This window comes from Strix aluco, chromosome 1, assembly GCF_031877795.1.
Source record: "Strix aluco isolate bStrAlu1 chromosome 1, bStrAlu1.hap1, whole genome shotgun sequence".
Taxonomy (NCBI): domain Eukaryota; kingdom Metazoa; phylum Chordata; class Aves; order Strigiformes; family Strigidae; genus Strix; species Strix aluco.
Genome location: NC_133931.1, coordinates 48,318,237 through 48,343,937, shown reverse-complemented (window position 1 = coordinate 48,343,937; position 25,701 = coordinate 48,318,237). Strand labels below are relative to the sequence as shown.

The 25,701-nt window shown below is 42.5% G+C and overlaps 1 protein-coding gene across 1 annotated transcript; it reads left to right on the top strand.

Moving 5' to 3' along the window:
- Positions 1–554: 554 nt before the first annotated feature.
- LOC141933182 (desmoglein-2-like) lies at positions 555–25,491 on the top strand. Its single transcript, XM_074847608.1, has 15 exons — positions 555–717; positions 7,886–7,921; positions 8,809–8,943; positions 10,205–10,363; positions 10,639–10,783; positions 12,014–12,174; positions 12,937–13,071; positions 13,214–13,399; positions 14,342–14,601; positions 15,472–15,614; positions 16,292–16,519; positions 17,790–18,020; positions 19,030–19,154; positions 20,285–20,608; positions 22,679–25,491. Exons 1-15 carry the CDS (start codon positions 661–663, stop codon positions 23,681–23,683), a joined length of 3,330 nt encoding a protein of 1,109 aa, XP_074703709.1. The 5' UTR covers positions 555–660; the 3' UTR covers positions 23,684–25,491.
- Positions 25,492–25,701: the final 210 nt, after the last annotated feature.

Sequence of the window (25,701 nt, the reverse complement as noted above, 5' to 3'; positions counted from 1 at the left end):
GCCTCAAAGAAAAGAGGATGTACAGGAAGTATATTTAATTGTTTCGCCATCATGAAGAATCAGTTATGTCTTCGTAAGCATCAATTAAACAGGTGTATCCAGGAAAGATCTCTGCCAGATAAGAATAGGAAGGATATGTCTCGGAGCATATTAAAAAGAAGATTACAGGGAAGGTTATGCTAAAATAACACAATTTTATTTTCCCAGGAGACTGTATTCCCCCCCCCCCCCATCAATTACTCTTTAATTTATCGCTTTGTTGTCACAGTTGCTTTGCGTGCCTCCTACACGCTCCAGCTCGCTTTTACTGGCGGATGGGAGAGGGGGAAATAAAAAACAAACTTTGAAAGCCCGAGGGAAATGGCGACCGCGGCCTTCAGCAGCCTCCGCGGGCTCCCGCGGCGGGGCGGCGGCCGGGGCCGGGCCCGGGCGCCCCGAGGGCGGGACGGGACGGGACGGGACGGGACGGGCCGGGCGGGGCGGGGCCGGGCGCCACCTGCCCCCTCCCGGCGCGGCGCGGTGTGGCGTGGCGCGGCTCCCCGCCCGGCACACTCCACCCACCCGCGGCTACTTGTGCCCACCTCGACAGGGCCGCCTCCATTTCCCCTGGCGGGCGGCCCGGGGAGGTGACCCCGTCCCGGGCAGAGCGCGGAGGAGGCGATGGCTGCAGCCATGTCGCGGGGCCCCGCCGCGGTGGCGCGGCTGCTGGCGCTGCTGGTGAGTCCGGGCCCAGACGGGGCGCGCCTGGCCGCGGCGGGGGGCGGGGGGGGCAGGCGCGGGTTTGTCGCGGGGTGTTGCGCGGAGCTGTGCGAGAGGCGGGTGCGCCCCGCGGGCGCTGAGCTGAGAGCGGCGGCCGCCCCGCCTGGCCCTGGCGCCGCGGGGGGCCGGTGTGTGGCCGCGGGGGAGAGGGCTCGTCCCCTCGGGGCTTGGCAGCCCTCCCGCCGCCGGCTGCTTGCGGCTGGGAACGGGTTTTCTCCCCTGCTTTGGGAAGTAGATAAAAGTTATCGCTGTTTGCTGCCCGAAAGCAGGTAGAGGTAGAAATACCCGGTAAGAGCGGTACCTCGAATGGGTGGGGTTATTTTGCGGCGCCGGGAGGAACGGACGCAGTAAAGAGTTCATGCTGTTGCCGTCCTCACGTTGAGCTTATTACTTGTATTAATAAACTGCATTACCTTTTTGAAGGAGTAGTGTCAGAAGGGAAAATGGACCATAAAGTATGATTTAATGGAAGCCTTCGTTGCCTTAGAGAAATTATGCCAAATCCTTAACAATCCAAGCCACTTCAGGCTTTCTCCTTCCCTGCCCTCCCTCTTTTTTAACCATCAGCCTTTAGACCTTCCATCCTACAAAATACCTTTTCAGGCTAAAAGCAAGGAGTATTTCATAACAAACTGAGGCCAAAACGCCCAATTTGTTTGATTAGGACTGATGCTTTCTAGCTGTTTCTAGATGTTTTACAGGAAGCTGCCCTTCATATCTGCGGCACTGTTCTTTATCTCTTCACCTTTCCAGTCTGGCAGAATGCCTGTGGAATTCATGCTGCCTCTGCTCAGACAAAGGCGAGGGTGGAGGCCAGACCATGGGCTGCGCCAAGGAGCTGCCAAGGTTCAGTAACAGCTTGTTGCACGGACAGGCGGGCAGGTGCTGTAGGTCAGGACCTTGCTGCCTGAGCTCGAAATCCTGTGAAATCAGACTTGTTAGCAGGAGACCCGTTGCCTGATAACTTTGTTGTAGACTTGTGGTTGGCCACAAGTTAGCCAGCAAGGGTTAACCATGTTCTTTGCAGCAAGCTGGGAGTTAGGGTTTGGTTGGAAAATGTTTAACCCTGATTTTGCCCAAAAGAGCAATGGGAAGCGTACAGAGTGCCACTGGTACAAAAGTTTTCAGTTATTCTTTCTGTAATACCTGAAGCCACGCTGTCATCTGTTTTGGTGGGCTTGCACTGGCTCAGGATGCTGTTGGTTTTGCCTGAAGAAAAGAGGAAAACTATTTTTCTCCATCTCCGTCATCCTCTCAGCTAAATCTGGGACAGGGTACAGTATTTTAAGAGTGAAGTCAGTTTGGTGCCTGAAGTGCCTCGTTGTCGGATAGAATATTAGCAAATAAAACTGCCTTAGTTGATTGATGTCAGGAGAGAGAGAGGCAGGCACTGTTGGGTTTTGCCTTTTTTGTTTGTTTGGGTTTTGTTTTGGATTTTTTTCCCTAATCTGGACAAAGACATTCACGTGGAGGAAAGTCTAGTTGCTTGTTTGAGAGCATCAGATGAGGATCATTTATATCTTATGACATGCAAAGATGGCACTGATAACTTAAAAACCTTAACAAACTACTGAAAACCAAAGCCAGTCTAAAAATAGTGTCTTCCCAAAGCGTCTTCTACCTTAGAAGCATCAAAAACTGTTAAGTTGTTCCTGTCACTTTTCTTTCTGGAAGTATCTCTTGGTCACCTGTGCTCTCTGCCTGCCTGCCTGGGGGCTGTATCGTGCCCCTTGCAGAGGTCACTACAGCTTTCCACATGTCCCCTGTCCTCCAACTCTTTTTCCAGGGATGTCTGGGCGTGCCAGACAGTAGTGCACCCATAGGGTTGGGCTTGGCTTGGCGTGTGTCCAGCTCACACACCCAGAGCCGTGTGCCTGCAGGGCGGGCACGACTATCAAGGATTATTAGACTAGGAGGTTTCTCTGTCATTTCTGAAGGGGGTGGACATCACGTCTTCAAGAGAGGAAATCTTAGGACACTTCCTACATTTGGGTGAAAGAAGAGTTGACAGATATGTGGATCTTACTACGCGAGTAGCACAACTTTTTTTTTCTCTGAACGTCTTTTCAAATTGTACTTCCTTGGTGTTTGAGATGTTAGACTCAGGCCGGATATAATGAAATTCAGTCCAGAATATGTTAGATCACTATTGTAATGTCAAAGCCACTAGCAATTACTTTTCAAAATTCATAGAAACAAGTTAAATTAAAAAAAACCCACCGAACATGATGCTTAGTTTTGGAAAGAGCAAAGGTGAGATAATTCAACGCAGCCTAGCTTCTGTTGCCAGTAACATGTTGAAACATGGTAAAAATCTTTACGAGCATGTGTGCATTGATTGAACAACTTCATATTGTTCCAGAAAGGGGGGAAAAAAACAGCACTATTTTGAGATACAAAAGCAGGTGAGAAATATATAAGATCTAGTATTTTATTCATCCTATTGAACTCAAGTGTTTTGTTTTGGACACCAGCCTTCAGGATAAAGTGAATCCAGTCAGGAGTGACTGGAGGAAAGCAAAAAAGTACAGTCTAAATTCAGGAAGTCCTGTTTTATGATTCTTGAAGTGAATTTAAAGAACTGTGAACTGAGAAAATAAAGTGGACAAGATTCATGATAAGTTTTCAGGTATATGAAGGGTAATTGTGAAGAAAAGGGAATTACACTGTTCAATGAGAGCATTATCAACATGGCAAAGACAGAGGTTCGGTTTGAGATTAAGACATCTCAGTATAGCTGTTTGAGTTTTGTATTGATGATCTAGACGAGGGGATCGAGTGCACCCTCAGTAAGTTTGCAGATGACACCAAGTTGGGTGGGAGTGTTGATCTGCTCAAGGGTAGGGAGGCTCTGCAGAGAGATCTGGACAGGCTGGAGCGATGGGCTAAGGCCAACTGGAGGAACTCCAATAAGGCCAAGTGCCGGGTGCTGCACTTCAGCCACAACAACCCCCAGCAGCGCTACAGGCTTGGGGAGGAGTGGCTGGGGAGCTGCCAGTCAGAGAGGGACCTGGGGGTGTTGACTGACAGCCGGCTGAACATGAGCCAGCAGTGTGCCCAGGTGGCCAAGAAGGCCAATGATATCCTGGCTTGCAGCAGCAATAGCATGGCCAGCAGGGACAGGGAAGGGATCTTACCCCTGTACTCAGCACTGGTGAGGCCGCACCTCGATTACTGTGTTCAGTTTTGGGCCCCTCACTACAAAAAGGACATTGAATTACTCGAGCGTGTCCAGAGAAGAGCAACGAAGCTGGTGAAGGGTCTGGAGCACATGTCGTACGAGGAGCGGCTGAGGGAACTGGGGTTGTTTAGTCTGGAGAAGAGGAGGCTGAGGGGAGACCTCATCGCCCTCTACAGCTACCTGAAAGGAGGTTGCAGAGAGCTGGGGATGAGTCTCTTTAACCAAGTAACAAGCGATAGGACAAGAGGTAATGGCCTCAAGTTGCACCAGGGAAGGTTTAGACTGGATATTAGGAAGCATTTCTTTACAGAACAGGTTGTTAGGCGTTGGAATGGGCTGCCCAGGGAGGTGGTGGAGTCCCCATCCCTGGAGGTGTTTAAGAGTAGGGTCGACATAGCACTGAGGGATATGGTGTAGTTGGGAACTGTCAATGTTAGGTTAATGGTTGGACTGGATGATTGTCAAGGTCTTTTCCAACCTAGACGATTCTGTGGTTCTGTGAGCTTCTGTTATGGTAAATGGAGATGCAGTGGATGCAGAAGGCACCTACATGGTTGGATCAAATTGTGCTTTCAAAGCAAATCTGATCCCTCCTGGGTAAAACTGCGTTGGGAGATGCATCCATCTGCTCATGGGTGTTTGGTCTCTGGGATCAGGCTAATTCTAGTCTGAAGTAACAACCACAAGACATGGGTTGTGTAATCTTGGGTTCTCAGTAGCAACTGCTTTGCTTTACAGATCTTGTATTGAGCTTACAAAGTAGACATAGCTACAGTCAGTGGAGTCCAGAGAGAAACAGCAGATGTGGACTGGCTTTGGGGCAAATTGAACTGCTCTCTGATATCCTTGTCTGTATTTGCTATATTTCTGTTGAGTATAACAGAAGTTTAGGCACTTAGCGTTCATTTAGACATGTAAATTTGTGTGGCTTTATCTGAATCTCATCCAAACAGCAATATGATCAACTTGCAAAGAGCTAATATTTAGGACAATAAAATGAGGATAAAAATTATTAAAGGCTTTCCATCTGTAAGACTATTTAGGCATCACCTCAGGTTAGCCAGCGAGGCTGTGGGACCTCCATCACTCTTATTTAAGAACAGGTTAAACAGTTGCCAGGAAGCACTTAGGTGTAGTTCATCCTGCCCCAGGGCCAGGAGATGGACTAGTAAATAATCTTGGATGGTCCCTTCAGTCTGCTTCTCTAAATGTGGAACATCTTTACTTGCCCATCACACCAAACTGACTCACAGGAGGTATGAGTTCCAAATCTTCTGACACACAGCATACACGAAAGACCATGTTTCTAGCACTTACTGTTTCATAGTGTAGCAAACACAGACATGTACCTTCTTGCTTACTCAGTCTTCATCTTTACAGTGTAAAACTAAGCTGTGTATTCAAAATCTGTCCTTTAGTCACTTCCTGACTATGTATGGACATGGATTTCGGCAAGAGCAGCCTTACACTTCCTATACATGGCAGTCACTCCCTTCCTTCCACTGCCCTCACACCTACTCCTGCTGCTTTCTTGTAGTATTTCATTCCATTTCTATTACTTCAAGCCTCAGGTTTTCCACGTTGTTTTCTGTAACCATCCAGTTGTCTTCTGACAATGCCTTCTTAGCTCTGTGTCATCAACAGATGTCATCAGTAGATGCCTATTTTTTTGTGCCAAGGCTATGATCTATATCAAATGACAGATAGGGCTTTCCAACTCTTACTAAGCTGCTTAATAGAAGGCAGTTCTAGGATATTTTTAAAAAACGGGGGAAATTCAGAATTCAACACCTGTTGGATACTTCTTGAAGAAAATTTCATTGTAAAGTGCTTTTCCCCTTTTTAGATTTTTGGATCCTTTAAAAATTTCCAGTAAAACTGCAGGATCTCTTTATATATTTGTTCCAAATGTATTTATGCATCTCATAAATAAAATTGCCATTCTTAAACACCTTTTATTGGTGTTTTAAAGTCCCTTATGAGACTGCCTCTGGACTACAAATTGAAAAGTACAAAATCAAATTATTTTTTACTGTTTTAGCAATAAACCAGGATGTTTTCAGGCTGCTTTGAGGCATTTGCAAACAAATTGATTTTTACTTTTAGTTATCTTAATTGAAAGACTTTCTGTTTATAATGACTAATGGGATTTTCTTCGCTTTCTTGATATGCATCTCAGTGGAAGACCGGCTTATTCTTGAACTTCAGACACTTTTGTTTATACTGCGGTTCTCAGGTTTCCAGTACAAGGAAGCTTTTCACCTTGTGCCTTTTGTCTCCATTCAGTATTGAGACAGAAACACTTTTCCCTTCAGTTTACCAGTAAGAACAAACAAGGATGTTCGCTATGAGATCTTCACAACTACTCACCTTCCAAAAGAGTTGCAGCTTCTGTTGGAAAACCTTGACTATAAACCAGAATCCTCCTGTCACTCTTGCTGGTACAATCTCATTAAGAATAAAAATAAATTGTAAAAATCCATATCTCTAATAAAAACAAATAAGTTTAAGAATATTCATTAAAGCAGCCTAAGGTGGTAATATCGTGTAGCCCTCAATGCATATCCATTAGGGAACTTGGTGCTTGCTGATTTTTGTCTTCAGAATATATACAGTGGGAAAATTGCCATTTGAAAAACAGTTTTGTCGTGCAAGTCAAAACAGCAGTCTGCTACGTTGCTCAACACTGTCCACTGCATTGCTGCATTGTGTGGGAAAGAGATAACATCTTTAAAAAAAAAAAAAGCTGTCATCAATGCAGCAATTAAGGCTGAGTCAGAGGGATGAATAGGGAGAGCCCAGTCACCAGTCTAGAAACCAGTCAAAGAGAATACTGACTTATTTCAGGAGGAAATCACCTTTTCTGAGCCTGCTTTGCCTTAGGCATTAGTATTAAAAAAAAAAAAAAAAAAATCACCTAAAATGCAAAATGTATGTAGATGTAGTAGTGCTGAGAACAATGACAGTATTCTCTACCTATGCAAAGCTCAAAAGCTCTGTTTGTTGGTTTCACATGTTGTAATAACCTTTGCTGTTGTTGTTTCCCAATGCCTACAGTTTTTGCACTGTTTGAGGGGTTTTGTTACTTGCGGAGTCTTTGGTGTGTGCAGAGTGGATGTAAACACCGGGTAATTTGGTTGAGGCTCCAGTTCCTTCCAGCTAGGATGAGGCACCTCACTGAGGTGTTTTAAGGACATTCATAGCTGTCCTGGGCTATCCTGGTGCACGAAGAGATGGCCAGTCCCAATACTGAATGTTGGCATGGAAATTTTTGTCAGAGCAAACATGATTTGCTTGCTGACACACATGTCTCTGCCTTGTTTAAGTAAGGGATGTATGTATATATGCCGTTCATCCTCTCAGCAAGAAGCTAAGTAAAGAGCTGCTTCTGTCGTGTATGCTTCAGCAGATGTTTTAGTTAGTCCTTGCTTTAAAACGTTATTTAATCTGTTTTGTTCTCTGATGTGGTTGGTAACCCACCACAGCCTGTATAATCCATGATTTGCCCAGAAGAGGGAGCTTTTCCAGAGTGCTGCCGGCAACCAACACTTCAATCAATGGCAAATTGCCATTGTTTTGGAATAGCGAAGCATTATCCAGCACTAAAAAATAGTTGTTTAAAAATTACTATAACGTCTGCATTTATTGAAAAAAAAGTTAATTTCTTATTATCTGTTTCCTGCTATTAATTATTATCATTTTCCTGCTGGGAGGAGAGTGCAAAACTTAATAATTATATGATTATAGTGTATGTTTTTAATGTGAATGGCTATGAGTGAATTTTTCAGAAGCTATTATGGGTAAATAGTAAATATTAATTGTTAGAGGTCAGATGCCCTCTTCCTTTGGGATTTGCTGTTCTTATGAGGGAGGTCATGTCAGTTAAGTTTCAGTACTGCTAAAGTGCCATAGAATTAATAATGATTATCATAACTTCCATTGCAGATCTGTTTGAATTATGGAAATGGACTCTATGTGAAGGTAGGAAATAATGGAAAACTGCTTTTCTTTATCAATGCCTGAAGAAGGGTTCTCTGAGTAAAGTGTCAAAGGCATGCCTTAATTCAGTTGATAAATATCTTGACTTTTACCATTTTCTGAAATGTGAAAGCTGTGTAATGAATGATGAAATGAAAGCCGAAATGTGAATAGATTCCTACATCCATCAAACTGAGTGGTGTTCAGCTTTGAGAAGTTTCCCCTAAAATATTAACTTTGTAGATATCTCTTTTTAACTCTCTGTAAATGAAATCAGCTGCTATTTTATGGAACATGTTAACTGGAAACATTTCCAGATGTTAATCTGGAAGCCAACAGACGCAGTAGGGACTAAGATGGACAGAGGGATGAAGGGTGTCATGCAGAGTGAGAATGAGGGGTAGTTGAGCAAGGATAACACACAGTGGAGGGGTTGAATAGAGGCCTGCTGTGTCATATATTCTGTTTCAGAGAGAAGGATGAGTACGAGGCAGTATTGGTGGGATGGTAAACAGTAATAAGGCAGAAATGGTGATTCAGTACAGCCTTAGTGCCAAACTTCTTCCCACATCTGATGACAAGCACTTAAATCTTCCAGAAAAGGTGTATTTTCACCAACCCCTGGTCATGGGAACTTGCTGATGTATTTAAAGCCTGTCTTACCTAATTCTGTCTTGATGAAAAGGCTAGTGTAGTTTTCCTCTTCAAACAATTTGAGGAGCATATAGCTCTTAGATTGTGGCTCTGAAGGCTAATGCTGCTCCGTGATTTTGAAGTTACTAGCTATTGAAAGAGCAAAAGCTATTTTGAAGTCTGGGCTACAGCAGCAATAAAGCATTCATCTGAAATGGCTAAATGTAATGCTGACATTCAACCTTATTTTTTCACAGGTTTTTACTCAAAATGGCAGGAGTGGCTTGTTGTCTCATCCCAACAGCCTAGTCAGACAGAAGCGAGAATGGACAGTTCCTCCAGCTTTCATACGGGAAGAGGAGGACAATTCCTATAAGAATCCAATTGCTAGAGTAAGCCTGAAAAGAGATAAATATAGAACACATTTAAAACAGGAGATGAAAATGTAAAATAAGAGTGTGGCTGCACTAAACACAGGCACAAATATTTCTTTAATTTTAAAGGACTATTGAATGTCAGTTGAAGACTGATACATTTCCTTCTGTTTCCTTCCTTCAGCAGATGAGTTACTCTTGCAGCCTGATTTGGCTAAGTCTCTCATCTTTTCCCAGCCACCAGTTTTATGAAAACTTTTGGAAATGCAATATCTGAGTTTTTTCACTCCACCACCCCTACTCAGCTGTGGTTGAACTTAGCAAGTGGATCCTAAAACTGCTGGTGGTGATTGAGCAGAATGGTGTACATGGAGCATGATTATATATGCCTAATTTTTAGGAAATAGAGCTAAAAATAACTGAGGTGTTATCTTTTGTGCAATCTTTTGTGCAAGAGTGATACACATTTGGGTCAGCACCAGTGTTGAAACCTGAATTCACCATACCTGTCACTTCGGCATATAAAGTGCCTGCAGATGGTAGCAGGCTTTTGCCCTCTGCTTGGGCTGCCCCTTGATGGTGGTGCTGGCACAGTGCACAGGTGCTTTTCCAGATCTTTCAGATTTGCTGACAGCAGAGGAAGGGTATAATCTCTAGTCTATGTTGCTTCTCCCTGTTCCTCTCCAGGTTTGAACTTTCTTCCTCCACCCTATCACTTCCTCAGTCCTGGTCACACTCGCTAGCTTAGGTCTAAACTCCTTTAAAAAGTTGTCATATTTTATTTTCAGGCTTTGCTCACATAACTTCAATACCTGCTCAACTCATTGTTCCAGACTGTCTTTTTTTTTTTTTTTTCCCCTTGGTCTTTCTCCACGTTTTATTTGCCCCCATCTGTCTGATCAGCCAGTTTCCCCCTCCTTCCCTCACTCCAGCTTTTCACCGTATCACAGTGGTCTTCCGGCCTTTCCTTGCACTTGTATCCTATTCCACTCTCTTTGTCCAAGCAGTCCCAATTTTCTTCTCCCACAGACCTCTCCACTCCACAGTTCCCAGCTGTTGCAGTGCCCATCATGTTCCTCATCAAACTGCACCAGATCCTCAGATAAAACATGCAGCTATTCCTACATTCATCTCAACATCTCCACACTTGGAGTGCAGGGAAATGTGTTTAATGTTTATATTTGTTTGTTCATTACAAAAATAGCAAAAATATTTTTGTTGCATTTTTAAATGCGGTTTTATTTACTAAATGCTATTTAATCTGTTATATTCCTGCTAGATACATTCTGATCTTGAAGATACAGGGATAGTGGTAACTTATACTATATCTGGTCAAGGAGTAACAGAACCCCCTTATGGATTATTTGTTATCAATGGAAAGACTGGAGACCTGAACATAACAGGAAGGGTTGACAGAGAAAAGACTCCAATGCTGCTTGTAAGTTGAATAGTAACTTTTTTTTGTAGGTGCCCTCTATCTATTTTTTAATTTATTTTGTTCAAATGTGTTTGCTTTAGTTAGTTTTAGTCTTCCTGGATATTTGTGTGTGTATACATGCTTATATTTATAGGGATATTATATATGCTTATGTAATGCTTGATTTCATTATTTATATTTTACATATTTCTGTATATTTCTATTTTGCATATGTATTTATATATATTACAGTCACTCATTAGATTTGCTTAATGTTTCTGTCTGTATTATTTCAGCTCAGAGGTCATGCACTAGATAAGACTGGAGCAAAACTGGAAGAGCCAATAGACCTCCCAATTAAAATTGTGGATATAAATGACAATTTTCCAGTGTTTTCACATGAAGTTTTTGTTGGTTCAATTGAAGAATTAAGTGAAACAGGTAACATAATTTAGAACTGTTTTTTCATTTAGCTTTTCCCAACATGTGCAAAGGCACAAGTGAATATACATTTTGCTGCAGCATATCTGCAGTAACAAGGATACAATCTCTTGCTTGCATAGGCCAGGTTATCTATCCCATGTGAATGGAAGTTTTTATTCAGGGCTGTGTGGTGTGACTAAGGGAAAGCATCCATATAAAAGCAACAGAAAACACCACTTTCTCTTAAGGCACCTTTGGTTTGGTGTCAAAGCTACCACAAATCCAGGAACCACCGTCCTTCAGCAGGACTTACACAGGAGATGCAGTCTAACTTCTGGCCTAGAAATCCCAGCCTGTTTGGGAGGGACTCCGCTCTGCCAGGCTCATGAAAAGCCCTGCTTTGTCTGTGGGCTGGAGAGGTACTTCACTGTTAAACGCATATGGCTGTGACCTAACCCTCAAAGAACAAGTTAGTAGCAGTTTTCCTATTGATGTCAGTAGACATAAGAGCAACAAATTATTTCCCAGAAGACAAGAAAAGATGGAATAAAGTGACCTAATAAATACCTGACATTGTGTCCATTTTGACGTCACAATAATCTGAAAAAACAAATTCTTGACCATCCACTTGGGTGAGGTATTGAGTTCCCTCAGCTCTCTTTCACGTTAGTAGCAGCCATATGGTAATTGCTTCTTGCCTGAATTCCAGGTAATGTTCAGACTCAGGCACTGGATGCTGAGTTACATGCTTTCCCAGAGGAGAGAGTCCTGTGCCATGACGGGTTTGCACCATGACGATTGCCATGTATTTTGAGTGAAGCTGTTGGAGGGCATCAATACAGAGCAATTGTTCTAGTAACATTCAGGTAGAGGAGTTAGTAGTGCTCCCTGTAGAATAATGTGCAAAGCAAATGTAGCTTGTTGTTCAAAAACTTTCTTCTCTACCTAGTTTTCTGTCAGACTTTTTGAAAAAGAATTCAACCTGTTTAATTCTGGTGCAGTGAATTCTGTGAGTTACAGATGTGTGGATACAATCTTTTTGTTTGCTAAAAGATATACTTTTAACATGTATTGTTTGGATTTTAGGAACACTTCTTCAGCAATATTCATTAAATAAATAAAGTCAAAAACATCAGAAATCTGCAGTGCATCTGACAACATGCTCTTTCTTACCTTCGACATTACAGTAAAGTACTTGTCAGTGCATGGCAGTGTAAACAAATACTGTATTTTGTTTGCTTTTTCCAGGTACAATTGTAATGAGGATAAATGCAACAGATGCAGATGAACCAAATAACCTAAATTCCAAAATTGCTTTCAGGATCGTTTCCCAAAGCCCTAGCGCTGCGTTCAGTATGAATAAGGATACTGGCGAGGTTCGAGTAGCAAAAATAAACCTCGACAGAGAGGTAAAAAAACACCTACCTTTCTTCATCTTCCTTGGGATTAAAGCCTTGTCTGACTGACACATGTTTTTCAGGGATTGGGGGTGGTGGTGGCGATGGGATCAAGGTTATATTCCCCTGTCACCACTCTAGCGCAGCACCAGCCCGGTGGCTGTTGCTTTCTGTCCCTCCCATGCAGCCAGGGCAGCAGTTACATGAAACAAGGGGTCACTTCTCTGTGCTAGAGAGCATATGGCAAAGACAACCCAGATCACCTTCAGCAAAGCTGCTGACTGCATCCAAGTTTTTGTAGCCTGCTATGCAAATCATAGTGTGGGGAGTTAGGATGGGTGCTGCTGTGAAGCAGCATTGAAAGCCACGTATTTCCAGCAACTTTACCTGTGCTTGCATGAATTTTCACTGGCCAGCAGATGGTGATCTGGATGTTACCTCTCCGCGACTGAGGGCAACATCTCTGCCTCTAGTCCTGTCCTGATCTGCAGGTATCTGTGCAGGTCCTGTCCCTGTTTATGGCCACTGGAATGTTTTCATTTGCATGTCAGTACAATCTAATTCTTTGTGGAGGAGATGCAAAAGTCCCAAATCCTTTTCAAAGCCTCAGCTCTGCTCCAGCAGAGCCTGTCGGTGTAGCTGTGTGTGAGATCTACTGATAGCTAGAGAGGCATTACAATTGGCCACGAGAGGGATTACCAAAATGTAATAGAGATAATACAGCAAAGGAGAAATTTTTAGCCTGGTTTAAATGCTTTTTTCTTACCACGGCAGACACAAAGTAGCTATTCTTTGGTGGTGGAAGCAAAAGACCGTGGTGGTGAATTAGGTGGGAATGCTGCAACGTGTTCTTTACAAATCAAGATTTTGGATGTCAACGACAATCTACCTGTGGTTGAAAGTCGTGCAGTAAGTACATTTGTCATATTTGGCATGTTCCTACACCTGTCAGTATCCTGTTACTGAATACAAGGTTGTGCAAACCTTCTTGCACTGGTGAAATAAGGCAAATCATGACGTCTTTTTAAAGAAGGGTGTTTTTCGATTGCAGTTTGAAGGAAGTGTTGAAGAAAACAGAGCAAATGTGGAAATCATGCGAATAAAAGTTTTTGACAAAGATGAAGAGTTTTCTGATAACTGGCTGGCGAACTTTTCATTTGTTTCTGGCAACGAAGGTGGCTTTTTTCGTATAGTAACAGATACCCAAACAAACGAAGGAATTTTGACTCTTGTGAAGGTTAGTATTTTCTTTAGAAAGTCATTTTTAAATATTAGAATAATTTATTCCCTTCGAGTTGACATAACAGTTATTTATATTCAGTCACTATATAAACTGTAAATTTACATGGTGGACACTCCTTTGGCATATTCTTTGCTGGTGTATTCAGTAATTCTGTGCAAAGTAATAATTTTGTCCAGCTTTACCATTTACATTCTATATGATCTCAAATATATCTAGCGGGGCAGAAGTCCCCAAACTTTCCTTGTCATTTGGGCAATAGTGCTAATAAATATGCTGTAAATTTTCCCATATTTTGCTCTCCTGAGCTGATCTTGCTGATCTGAGTTTAAATTTCTTTATTTCCCATGGCCACAGATAACAACACCTACTGCATGAGCCATGGGCTACAGACTTATTTTATGACTATCCATAAATTGAAATTAGGAAAATACTTTCCGTAAATGGAAATTTCTATTTTATGAATTTCATTCCCCTTTGGTCCACAAGAACTGAAGGTGCATAATGCCCTAAGTACCTTTTTTCTTTTTTTTTTTCCCCCCTCTGGTTTCCTTATCTCAAAACTGATAACTGCAAAAAAATTTATAAACATTATTAAGTAAATGAATTGATTTAAAAAATAGATTTGGGAGAGCCAAGTAATATTGAGCACTGATTCATTGAAAGTAAAGACAGTATATATGGGTAGGACTCATTGCACCTACCTTAAATTAGTTTAAATTCAGTAATATAAAGACATACCTATGATGCCATCCATTAAAAATAAGAAAAGTAATCTTCCTTATGTACTTTTAAGGAGTTTGAAGCATTATGTATTGAGAGTTAACATGTTAACCAACAGTTCTTTGCACTGTTATTATTTAAATATTAAATGTATGAATGTTGTCTAGATACCAGGTTCTGTCAAATTCTGAGTGATTTTTTTTCTAATTGCTCTAGGAGCTGGATTATGAAAAAATGCAAAACCTGAACTTGGGCATTGTTGTTACAAACAAAGCAGAGTTCCATAAGTCAATTAAACACAGTTATAAAGCACAAACAATTCCAATCAAAATTAGTGTGATTAATGTGCGGGAAGGCCCTGTATTTCCTGGTGGCACAAAAATTATTGAAGCAAGTGAGAAACTGCAGATAAGAGACGTTATTGGACAGTATCAAGCCTATGATGAAGACACTGGGAAAATAGCAGAGCGCATTACGTAAGAATCTTTTTATAACCATCATAACTGAGTATGTCAGAAATCACATCTCACTTTAAAAATGTGTATATTGTACTGAAATAATTTCAAAGGCAATCGTTTTCTACTACACATAATTCACATGTAAAACAACATCGTTATAATCTTCAATATTCTGTTATGCAGAAAATAAGCGATGTGAAAATCCTACTTGTTTTGTTGTATATGGTGAGAGATGAGTGTTTGGGCTCAAGTTGTCTGTGCTTGCATGCTGCTTGTCATGCCTGTCTGCTTTTGAAAGTAGATTTACTTGTCTGACTTCATCGTCTGCAGAAACATTAAGAATAAATACGCAGAAACATTTAGTAGTTGGACAGGAAGGGTGTAAAATAGCTAAGTCTGAGTGTGTGTGTGTGTGTTTAGATTTTGAATCATGTCTCTTCAGCTAAAATGTTGTTGAACCACCATCTTGGCTTTTACAAATGGTGCAGACCAACAGAGGTGCATTCCAACAGTGGACCCCGCTCTGCCATGCCTGTCATTAGTCTCTCCCAGGTGGCTGCTGCTCAGCTTTTGCTGGGAGCAGGGATGGAGGGGAAGAGGATGATGACCAGCAGCACAGCTCCCTCTCCTGCTCCAGTCTCACTCCCTGAGTCTACTTTTTATAATGCCCCAGCACCTAAATACTAGCTCTAGAGGGAAAAGCAATTTCAATATTCAGGGTAGGTTTATAGTTGAAACCAACTTCAGTGGCAGAAGTGTCAGACCTCAGACCTAGGGATTTGGTCTCTGCTTTAAATGAAGAGTAAACATACTGTGAAGCTGCTTTTTCCACTGATGACTGTTTTCCTCATTATAAGTGTGTACATCTTTATATGCAACTTTAATCAGATACGTGAAAGGAAGAGATACAGCAAACTGGATCACAATAGACTCAGTCACAGGTGAAATCCGACTTGCCAAAAAACTCGATTACGAATCATCTCATGTAGTAAATGGTACCTACACTATCACCATGCTGGGTGTAACTACCGGTAAGTTGAGAGGGTTTTCTTTTAACACTAGTTGGTTTGGTTAGGGTTTAGTTTGCCTTTCTACATCTATAGTTGGTTAAACCTCCCTATCTTTAACTGCCTAAAAGTTAGGCATCTAGTGCGTTTCCCATAGGCTCTATATTTGGAGGAGAGACACAGGCAACTCATTGAAGTAGGAAAAACCTTGGAATGGGTTCCCAAGGTGCCCATTTCTCTTCTTTGACTAGATGGAGGTGAACTTTTACAAAAAATTTTGCAAAGATCAAGTCTGATAGGAACATCCCTTGTCAAGGTGGAAATTGCCAGTATTAGTATGCTAATCGTCAGACTTCAGTATTAAGTTTTCTTGAATGCTAAGCAAGAAAGACTCCCTGAACTTCCTGTGTATCTAATTAGAATTCTTTTTTTAATAACCTGCATGTTACTGTGTAACCCTACATAGGCAATACTTTTTTTTTTTTTAGGTTAGAATACTAAAACAGCTTGCCTTCAGAAGAACTTCGTCAATATGTTTATTAGCATTAGGAATGAAATACTGCTTCTATAAGCTCCAGGGAGAGCTCTTTCAAATTATTTCAGCAACATTTGTGTTTTGGAAAATACTAAGTTTTTCTATTTTAAGATTAAATTTTTGCACTTTTCAAATCAGTTTAACTTTTCATATTTTAAAATCTTAGATTCTCCTAAGAAAACGGTCACCGGCACAGTCGTTATTCAAGTTAAAGATGAGAATGATAACTGCCCAGTTATTGTGAACCCTGTGCAGACTGTGTGTTCAGATGCAAAATTCATTGATGTTACGGCTAATGATTTGGATAGCTATCCAAACAGTGATCCCTTCAGCTTTACTGTCATTGATGAGCCAGAAGGGACAGCAAAAAAATGGATAATTGCATCCAGAAATGGTAAGAAGTACATTTTCAATTACTTTCAGTTCTTTAGAGTTCTAGTGCTGTAATTGGTTAATTTCAGTCAAACTAACAGTTTGGCTGAAAACCTATATATATGGAGTCAGGCACAAAGACACATCGCTCATCTTTGGCTTCCTTCTCTCTAATGGCTGTGAAAGCACAGTCATGTTTTCTGGGGCCTGTCACCTTCCCTCAGTTGGACCATCTTTGCCTAGCTTGATGACCCATATGTGGTGACCAGGATTTCATGGGTAATGCTGGGATCAAGCCATTCCCGTCTTCCCACAAAAAGCATGCAGTCATGGAGGATGCTTTTTGTTAAAACTGAGCTTGGAGATACGGTTGTGATACTGGCTGCAGTTGCTCTAACTTAGAAATAAATAAATCAATCTGTCTCCACAGTGGGCCTTGAAAAGGGGAAATACAGTGTAACCCGTCTAAGACTGTCCAGCATGGTAGGAACAAAAATAAATCAGAAATCATAAATAATTTTGATGAGCATTTCAGAATGAGATGAGGGTTTTCTTCTTACATTTCTGTTCATATAAGCCTGGGAAATGCTTGAAGGAAATGCTTCAGGTAGATTGAAGGCACCAGAAAACACTTTTTTTCTTCTCAGACTCATTATTCTGTCCTCCATAATCCTACAGGATAACACTGCAAAACAATCAGCAGAGTCATCCTAATGGCCATGATTTGGACCAAGAAGGAATCTTCTTAGCTTTCCTCACCTCACTTGCAGCCAGACTATCAGTAATTTGTAGGGATCGCAGCTTTTCCAAATAAGGTAGCGTTCCCCAGCTGGGAACATCATCTGGGCATCTCTTGCTTAGTTGTGTCCTTGATGTGACACGGCCACAGGACCAGGTGGTGTATTAGCTCCCCAGTCTCTGCCTGTGGCCGACAACAGATTAATCTCCTAAAGACAGAAGCTGGTTTTTTGTGAATTCAGCCTTTAGCTATCTGAATGACATGAAGGTTAATGCTATACGGGCAGTTGGGCTGTCTTCCATGGTGAGTCTCTGGTGGTGTGAAACTCTTCACAATCATCTGAGACTGCAAGTGAGCACTGCTGCTTTGTTACCAGCATGAATTACTTGATAAAAATAAGAGCACATATGCTGTAGCAGCAGCTAATTAAACTTAATTCCATTGCATTGGCTGGACTTAACTGGAGGGGGGTTGTTGGGAGGCTGTGAAGGTTTTATTTCCCTTAGTTTACAGGAGTCAACTTTCTCTCCACTCATTTCTTGTCTTGCCTCAGGCACCAGCATACAGCTGGTACCACAAAACCTGAAGCTGGGCAGAACTGAAGTTCCCATCCTAATACAGGATTTCCAGGGGTTCAGCTGTGCTCAAGCACAGTCTCTGCAACTGACTGTCTGTAATTGTGAGGATGACGGCGCATGCAAAGAAAAGTTTATTGGCGCTAAGTCAGTGGGTCTGGGACCAGGAGCAGTTGCACTAATCATCTTGGCGTTTTTACTTTTGCTGCGTAAGTAGTTATTTCGTATTATCTCAGAAGTACTGCATATAGGGTCTTCAATGCATTAGGAAAGAAACAGTCCAGCTCCCAGTTTTTATCATCTTGATATAGTCTGTGTAAACTCCCAGTCTGTGTGAAGTCATGGCAAATCCCCAACTAATTTTGGTAACATCAGCATTTTACCCTCAAAGGACTTCAAGCTGTGCATTTTAAAATTAGTATGCACAACTTTAATATTAGTTTATGGTTCTGTAAATAACAGGTGGGGAGGCAGTAAGGAATCCTTTTGGTGTTCCCACACATCCCCATGTGAACCTTAACTCTTCCCACTCAAACTGCGGTGCTCTCTCCACTCTCCCTCACTGCAGACCCAGGTCTGGTGCCTTGCTCTGAGCAGCATGTGATACTGCTTTTTGGTGAGACAAAATAGAAGCTCAAAAATAAGAGAAGAATGCTTGTAGTCATGGTATGGCTATGTATACCAGTCTGCATTCAAAATAGTTTTTTGCTTGGTAGCAATCAAGCTGTGGCAAAACAAAGTTCATGCCTCACAAATACACTGTGCTCCTGAAACTGGATTGTTTTGAGTTCCCCAGGCCATGCCCTAGACCTGTATAGGAGTGGTGAGGTGGAATTTACATGATGCCATGTCGTTATCTAGTAGTGAAAGACCAGCAGGAGTTAGAAATGCTGAGGTTGTACAGTGATATTTAGGGCTTGGGTTTGGTATATGAGATCTTCGATAGAAGTATAGCTACATGCATAGTCATCTGCAGGATTGAGGCCGTGGTGGGTTAATTGTCAGTTTACTCTCTCCAAAATTAGCCTGGCATATGTTTCTAGGAAATACCTTGAATATTTGGGAATCTGTCTTCAGTCTTTATCAGCCCTCATACTGATCACTAGCTCATTAGAGATGCATTTCGGTATGGGAGCTGGCCAAATTTCGGTACTGGCTGTTAGCATCATTTGACCCTAATAATCATATTATTAATGGCAAACTTCTGTTTACCCATAGTTATTCCACTGTTACTGCTGCTGTGTCCCTGTGGCTCAGGAGCGAAGGGATTTGCTGCGATACCAGACTACAGTGAAGCGATGTTGCGTCAGTGGAACAGTGAAGGAGCAGCTCCTGAGGAAAAGGCATGTATCCCTAATAGCATTTCTCTTTGATTTCTACAAAAGTGTTCAGTTTGGCACTTGGCACCTCTTCCATGTTACAGGCTGATGTTTCAAAGCTGTACAGCAGATTTTAACCATCCATGAACATTAATTAAAATTAACCCTGTGAGGCTCATTGAAGGATGTATAGAAGATGAATTCCACCAGCAGCTCTAGAAAAACCAACCGTAGTTTTAAAATCCCAAAGTAAAGGGAAGGCAATCAAGCAAATGTTGATGGTATCTGAGCAGAAGATGGGAATGTGGGGAAAGCATCTATGCTGTAAGGACTGAAGCATTTGCATTCGCAAGCCTGGAATGTTCTGCACCCCTTTGGGAGCATGGTGAAGCAGGGGAAGAATGGGTTATAAAGCTCAGCTTCTCCTCACTAGTTTAAAGTTTCAGGCTGCATTTTGAATTACTTCCCTGTGTATTTGCCTTCTTAAACAGAGGAAATTCTTAATTTAAAAAAAAAAATGCAGATCTGCAGAGGGAACAGCAAATGCGAAGAGAAGATTGCCCTTTCTTGTTATGCTACAAAACCCAGTTTTCAAAAAAAGGCATGACACTGGTATGCTTTTGCACAATGACAAAGAAACTGAAGTAAGGTAAAAGACTTTGATTTAGGACCAATGCTCACACCAAGTTCTTGTTAAAAGACAATTAACAGGGAAGCTAAACTGCTAGAAAAGAAGAAAGAGCCAGGCAACACCAGAGCGACAGCAGGCAGTGCATACTCCTCCACCTTGTGTCTGAGGAAAGCTGAGCAGAGTTTCTTGGAACAGCTGAGCTTCCTGGAGTTTTGCAAGCCTTTTTTTTTGGTGTGGTGGTTTGTTGTTTTTTTTTCCTGCTTTCACTCCCAACCCTTTGAGTTTCAAGACAATGATCTATAGAAACATTTCCATGATCCTCCTTGGGAACGCAGTTGTGGAAACTGCACCCTATTTCAGGAGGCCTTTTACTCTTTGCAGCAACATGTAGACATGCGAATTCAAACAAGTTGTAAGACAGCACCCTCCCAGGTCCCACCCAGCCCTGCTGCTGGTTTGGTGAGTTCCATGTGCTAGACAGCACAGCTTTCATGTCACGTCCTAATTTGTGTTATTTATATAGCCGGTGCTGAGCTTCATCCCACCCAGTGCACTGGAGAGCTCGAGAGGAGCAGCGGCAGCAGCAGCAGGAATGAGTGGAGAGGAAACTGCAGCAGCAGGCAGCAGCTCTGCCTCCCATGTAAGAGAGCATCACAACACTATTACCAAGGAAGCCTGGGAAGAGCAAAGGCATCTCCTTTCTGCTGCTGAGTACGGAGCCATGGCAGCTGGAGGGGCTGAAGGCATGGCAGGTATAGAAGGCAAGACAGTGGTGACTGGAGCAGGAAGTGCAATGGGAGCAGCAGGAGCCATGAATGAAGAATTTTTAAGAGACTACTTCAATGACGTAAGCATATGACCCAAAAAATAAGAGTATTTTGATATTTACACTTAGCGTTGCGAAATGCTTTTCATGTTATTACAAACACAGATGAGGAGATATGTATGTATAAACAGTCCTGATACCATGGCCAGTGTGTGCATGTTGGGGGCATGAAGTATTTTTGGATTAGGCTCACATGTAGGACTTAGAGAATGACAATTCTCAGTTTTATAGCACTGGGTGTTTACAAGGTTTCCCACAAGAAGACCCTTCTCTTGAGGGAGGTACTTGGGAATGGGATTCAGAATATTCAGTAATGACCAATGAGCCCCTTGCCCAGGAAGAAGCCATGAGAAAGGCTATGGGATCTAAATCTCAGGGATTTAAGCACATTAAACTGGCCTGTAGGGAGGCACCTGTGACTCATCATGAGTCACAGCTACAAACTTTACCATGGAGCAGGTTTTTGAAAGATAAACCATAGATGTCTTGGGTGGGTCTACATTTTCAAAGTAGCTGATGAAGTAAGCGGTGCTGGACTTGTCGATTTGCCCAACAGCCTGGGTACAGGGCCATTCATCAGAAGCTTATGAGGCACATGTTGCAATCTCCTTTCTGACTTTTTTTTTGGTGACCTAACCATTGACCGATAGGCTCTTCCTACTCATTGTAGCACATCATTAGTCCTTAGGCTGGTGAGCTTCTTATAGTGAAAGTTTCACTTCCATATGCCAGGGTGTGTACAGATTGTCCATCACCTGTACAAACAAAACATCTTCACGCCCTACAGCTGGCTGATGATCGGGTTTTGTAGGGGAGTAGCTGTGCAGGTTTGAATCACCACCTCAGGCCAGGGAAGGATTTGAGCTTAAGATACTTGCATGTCTCCTAAGTACTCTAGCTACTGGTCTTCTGGGTGAACAGATGCAACAGTAGCAATTCTGCTTTTATGCCACTCTTTGCGCTTCCTAATATTAAGACATAATTTAAGCATAGCTGCCTGCTGAAGTCCTGCAGGAGGACTTATAGTAAAGGTCATACTACAGTACTCTTTACAACTTCTGGGAGGCTAAAATATCTCAGATTATTGGCAGAGGGTGGGGGTGGGGGGTGCGGTAACAAGTAACCAAACCAAATAGTTTCAGATGTGTGTGGATTTTTGTAGAAGCGTCTCGGGTAATGTGCCTACTTCCAGGATCAAACATAGATAAATACACAGAGTCAGTTTGGGTCTGGATATGTATACCACATTACACAGATGCCTGAGCTAAGCACTCTAGAACTTCAAATGTGGCAGAAAAGTGGTTCTGAGCACAAGCCAGCAACCGTATTAGGTAAAGCTGGTTCAGCAGGCCCAGAGGATTTGGCTGTCTTCACTCCTGGAACTGGAGCTGGTGCAAGCATGTACACAGATACTTGTGCTAGCACCGGCAGCAACTCCATTGCAGACGCTGCTTTCAGACTGAGCTGGCCCTGGAAGCACTGTAGACAGAACCTGTGAGTCCTCCTTGTTGCAAAGTGGCCTGCATAGAGCCTAAAAACTTACGTGCTGGACTACATTGCCATACTTACCAAACCATTTAACTTTGTGATTTATTTGCTGTTGGGCTCCTTGCTGTGATCCTACAGGCTAGGCTAGTGAAAAGGGCCATGACATGTGATAACATGTCGTCATGTACTTATTAAATGTGCGTTTGAATGTTAGGATCCTCTCAGGCATGGTTTTGGCACTCTCCCACAAACACCTAGTTAGAGGTGAAGTTCATTCACTGAACCAAAATAAAAGCAATCTCTTTGTGAAGATGGAGCAGTATCACAAATGGCATAATTTCTGATAGGAATAGCAGCAGGTGGTAATAGTACCCAAGGTTTTCAATTTAATATCAGATGGTTCTTCTCATCGTGTGTACTCTCAAGTTCAGACTAACTTCAAAAAATCAAAAAGCACTTGTAGGTACTGCCCTCACTTGATTGACAGTTTCTGTGGTTCAGTTAAATTTTCTTAAACTTTTTGACCAAGCATTCCTGATTTTCAAATTTAAGTCTAGAGCTGACATTAATGAACTTTTGCTTGCTTTTGTTTTCTGTCTGTAGAAAGCTGTCTCTTTTGCGGATGAAGATGAAGCCCAAGCTGCAAATGACTGTCTCCTGGTTTATTCCCAGGGAGAGTCAGGCTCCCCCCACGGCTCCATCGGCTGCTGCAGCTTTATTGAGGGTGATCTTGATGACCATTTCCTTGATGATTTAGGAGACAAATTTAAGACTCTAGCAGAAATATGCATAGGCAGACACATCAATATGAAAGACGGTATCTCCAGGAATGAATCAGGTTTCGGTCTTAATGATGCAAAGTTGGGGTTCTTAGATCAGCAAAATGCTTCCAGTTCTGAACAAGCCTTTGCCTCAGGCAGCCGCTTCCAGCCGGCCTCACCGGTGCACGTGGGTGGTGGCGCAGGAGAAAGCACCCTGTCCAAGGAGGTGGTCACAGAAACCTTTGCATCCCGCTCTGGGCAGCACGACGTCCGGCCCCTTCCCACAGCCCACACAGAGACCAATTTCACCATGACAGAAACGTCCTATTCTGCGGGGGCTCCTGCCCGCTCGGCCACTGTCTTTCTAGACCCCCAGTTAAAGGAAAACATAGTGGTGACAGAGAGAGTGCTGGCACCTGCGTCGAGCTTGCAGGGTATGGTGGAAATCCCTGCTTTGCCACATGGAAGTAATGTGGTGGTTACGGAGAGAACGGTGAAGTCAGAGAGCGCTGGGCCAGGAGCCCTGATGGTTCAAGATCTCCCTGATTCCCAGTACGTGGTCGTGAGGGAGCGGGAGAGGGTGCTTGTGCCTGCTGCAGAGCAGGGCTCGCTCAGCTTCCCCACTATGAGAGAGGGGCACAGCATGGTGGTGACAGCCTCTGGGATGCAGAGCAGAGCTGAACAGGCGGCAGGTGCCAGCCCAGGAAGGCAAGAGCATGTGTTGATCACAGACTCCCTGCTTAACCAGGCGGGCTCCAACTCAGAGGGGCCACCTCCTGCCAGCGCCACACTGAGCAAGTCTTCCAGGGTCACCAAATACAGCACGGTGCAGTACACTCGCTCGTAGCCTGGCCCCTTGCAGGCCTGGTGGTGTCCAGCACCGTTGTGCCCGTGTGTGTCTCGCCTCAGGCTTTTTCTTGAGACCTGAGTTTGCTGGAGCTTTCACAGTGACAAGGACTCAATTGCAGTACTCCTCATAAATAAGGATTATGACCAGGAAGCTAGTAAGGAAATCTGTTATTATGTAACGTTGGCAGCCGTGCTTTTGAAGTGGAAAGATGTGGGAAATACATTTTTTTTTTCCTTGTCTGCTATTTTTGTAATTGCTTTTTATTATTCAGTTAGTGTAATAATACCACATAACCACAACTACATAATTATGGGAAAGCAGAAAAAAAGTCTAAAATCTAGTGGTGGATAGTAGTGTGCAAAGCACAAGTTAGTTTTCTGAACTGCTGTTTAGTGTATCTGCTGAAGTCCCCCCCTAAGGAGCATCAGTTTCTCATTGTGTGTTTGCGGTCTGTTACCTGGTGGGCCAGGGCAGCTCCCCCAGAGCCGCAGCTGCAGATCTCTGCACCTTGGTGAATTGCTAAGAAATCTCTCCTTCCTGAGAAGCCCAGGCCACCAAAGCGTGTACGTCCTGAGGGCAGTGGTGTGTTGATCTCTTGGAGGGATGTCACAACTTCAGGTTATCAGCATTTGTACCTTAAGCAATCAATACTTGCATATTAGCACAGGGGTTAAAGAGAGCAAGTAGAAAAAAGCTGAGAACTGCAATTTTTTGGTACCTTGATGTAAAAATTCCATGACTTGGTGATGGTCTAGGCTGACATGGACAAGTAAGCATTTGCATCATATAGATTTTTCACTGACTTCTAATCAGTCCTTTAATAATGTATGAGAAACAGCCAAAACTTAGCTTTAGAGTCAGAGGTTCAGTCAGTGGCTTTGCTAGCAAAGTTTATGGCCCTTAGACATCTGTAGGATCTGATTTACAAGTGCAATTAACAAAGTGATTTTAGTTCTGTCTGTGAACTTAGAGATACAAGCACAGAAATGTAGCCTGGTGTGTGTGTGAGGTTCTGCTGGCTCCAGTACCAGAGCTCGGGTGGCCTGTGTAGTGCCATATAATGGCAGCTTTCCTTAGCTCTGACAAAAGACAGCTGCCTTTAAGTCTGAACACTTTTCTTTTCATGGAGTTTGTGGTAGAAGCAGAAGATGATACTGCACTGTTTGGCACTATGTATATATGCACATGTAAATATTTGTATGCAGTTTGAAACATTTTAAAGTGAATTTTATAAAGGAAAAACTGTCATACACTCCTCATGTTTTCTCAGAGTAGAAAGAAATAATTTTCATTAGGTATTGGTGCTGTGTTTACCTCATACTTGTAAAATTAGCTAGCTGGTCATATGGTGCTGCAAAGCCCATACACCTGCAGAGCTTTATGGTTGTCTCCATCTCTCCTGGAGTTTTCCTGCAGCTGCAGTATTATGCTTTCCACTGATACATTTTGCCTTTGACTAGAAATGTTTTCAATGTATTTGATTTTACTGAGAAGGATGTAAGAGTTGATACATAAACATAAGAAGTAGGAGCTACGGCTATGCTCAAGAGGATGTGTCTTGACAGATGGGCCATTACATTAAGTGGAGGAGTACTTTCAAGCAAATCAAACTACTCACTGGTGTGGACCTGTTGGTTATTTATCTCTTAAACTTTATTTTTAATGTATATTTACTTTTAAGCAAACGTGCAGTTTTAAGTGGTCATCACTCTTTCCTACAATTAGAGAGAGTGAACTTATTTCTGACTTTTTAATGCAGTATTTGTGTGGTTTTATGTAATCTTAAAATAAAGAACTCTACTGTTTGGTGGTTTGGGTTTTTTTTATTTTTCATCCAGTTTTAAGACACCTGTGCTGATGAAAACACTGACTTTCCCACTGCAAATAAGTTTAAAAACAGAATGACAATGGGGATTTCCTGAACAGCCTCAAGGAATATCTGAAAGATGCAGATGTAATAAAAGTTGGTGTCCTGCTAATTTACAGATGCTGAAAAAAAATGAATTCTGCCTGCT

Bases quoted from the DNA above. Each gene is read 5' to 3' on its own strand.
- LOC141933182 (XM_074847608.1), top strand. From the start codon at position 661: ATGGCTGCAGCCATGTCGCGGGGCCCCGCCGCGGTGGCGCGGCTGCTG. The intron at 10,364-10,638 runs GTAAGTTGAATA...GTATTATTTCAG, and splicing joins AAAAGACTCCAATGCTGCTT to CTCAGAGGTCATGCACTAGA. The intron at 19,155-20,284 runs GCATGTATCCCT...TTATTTATATAG, and splicing joins GAGCAGCTCCTGAGGAAAAG to CCGGTGCTGAGCTTCATCCC.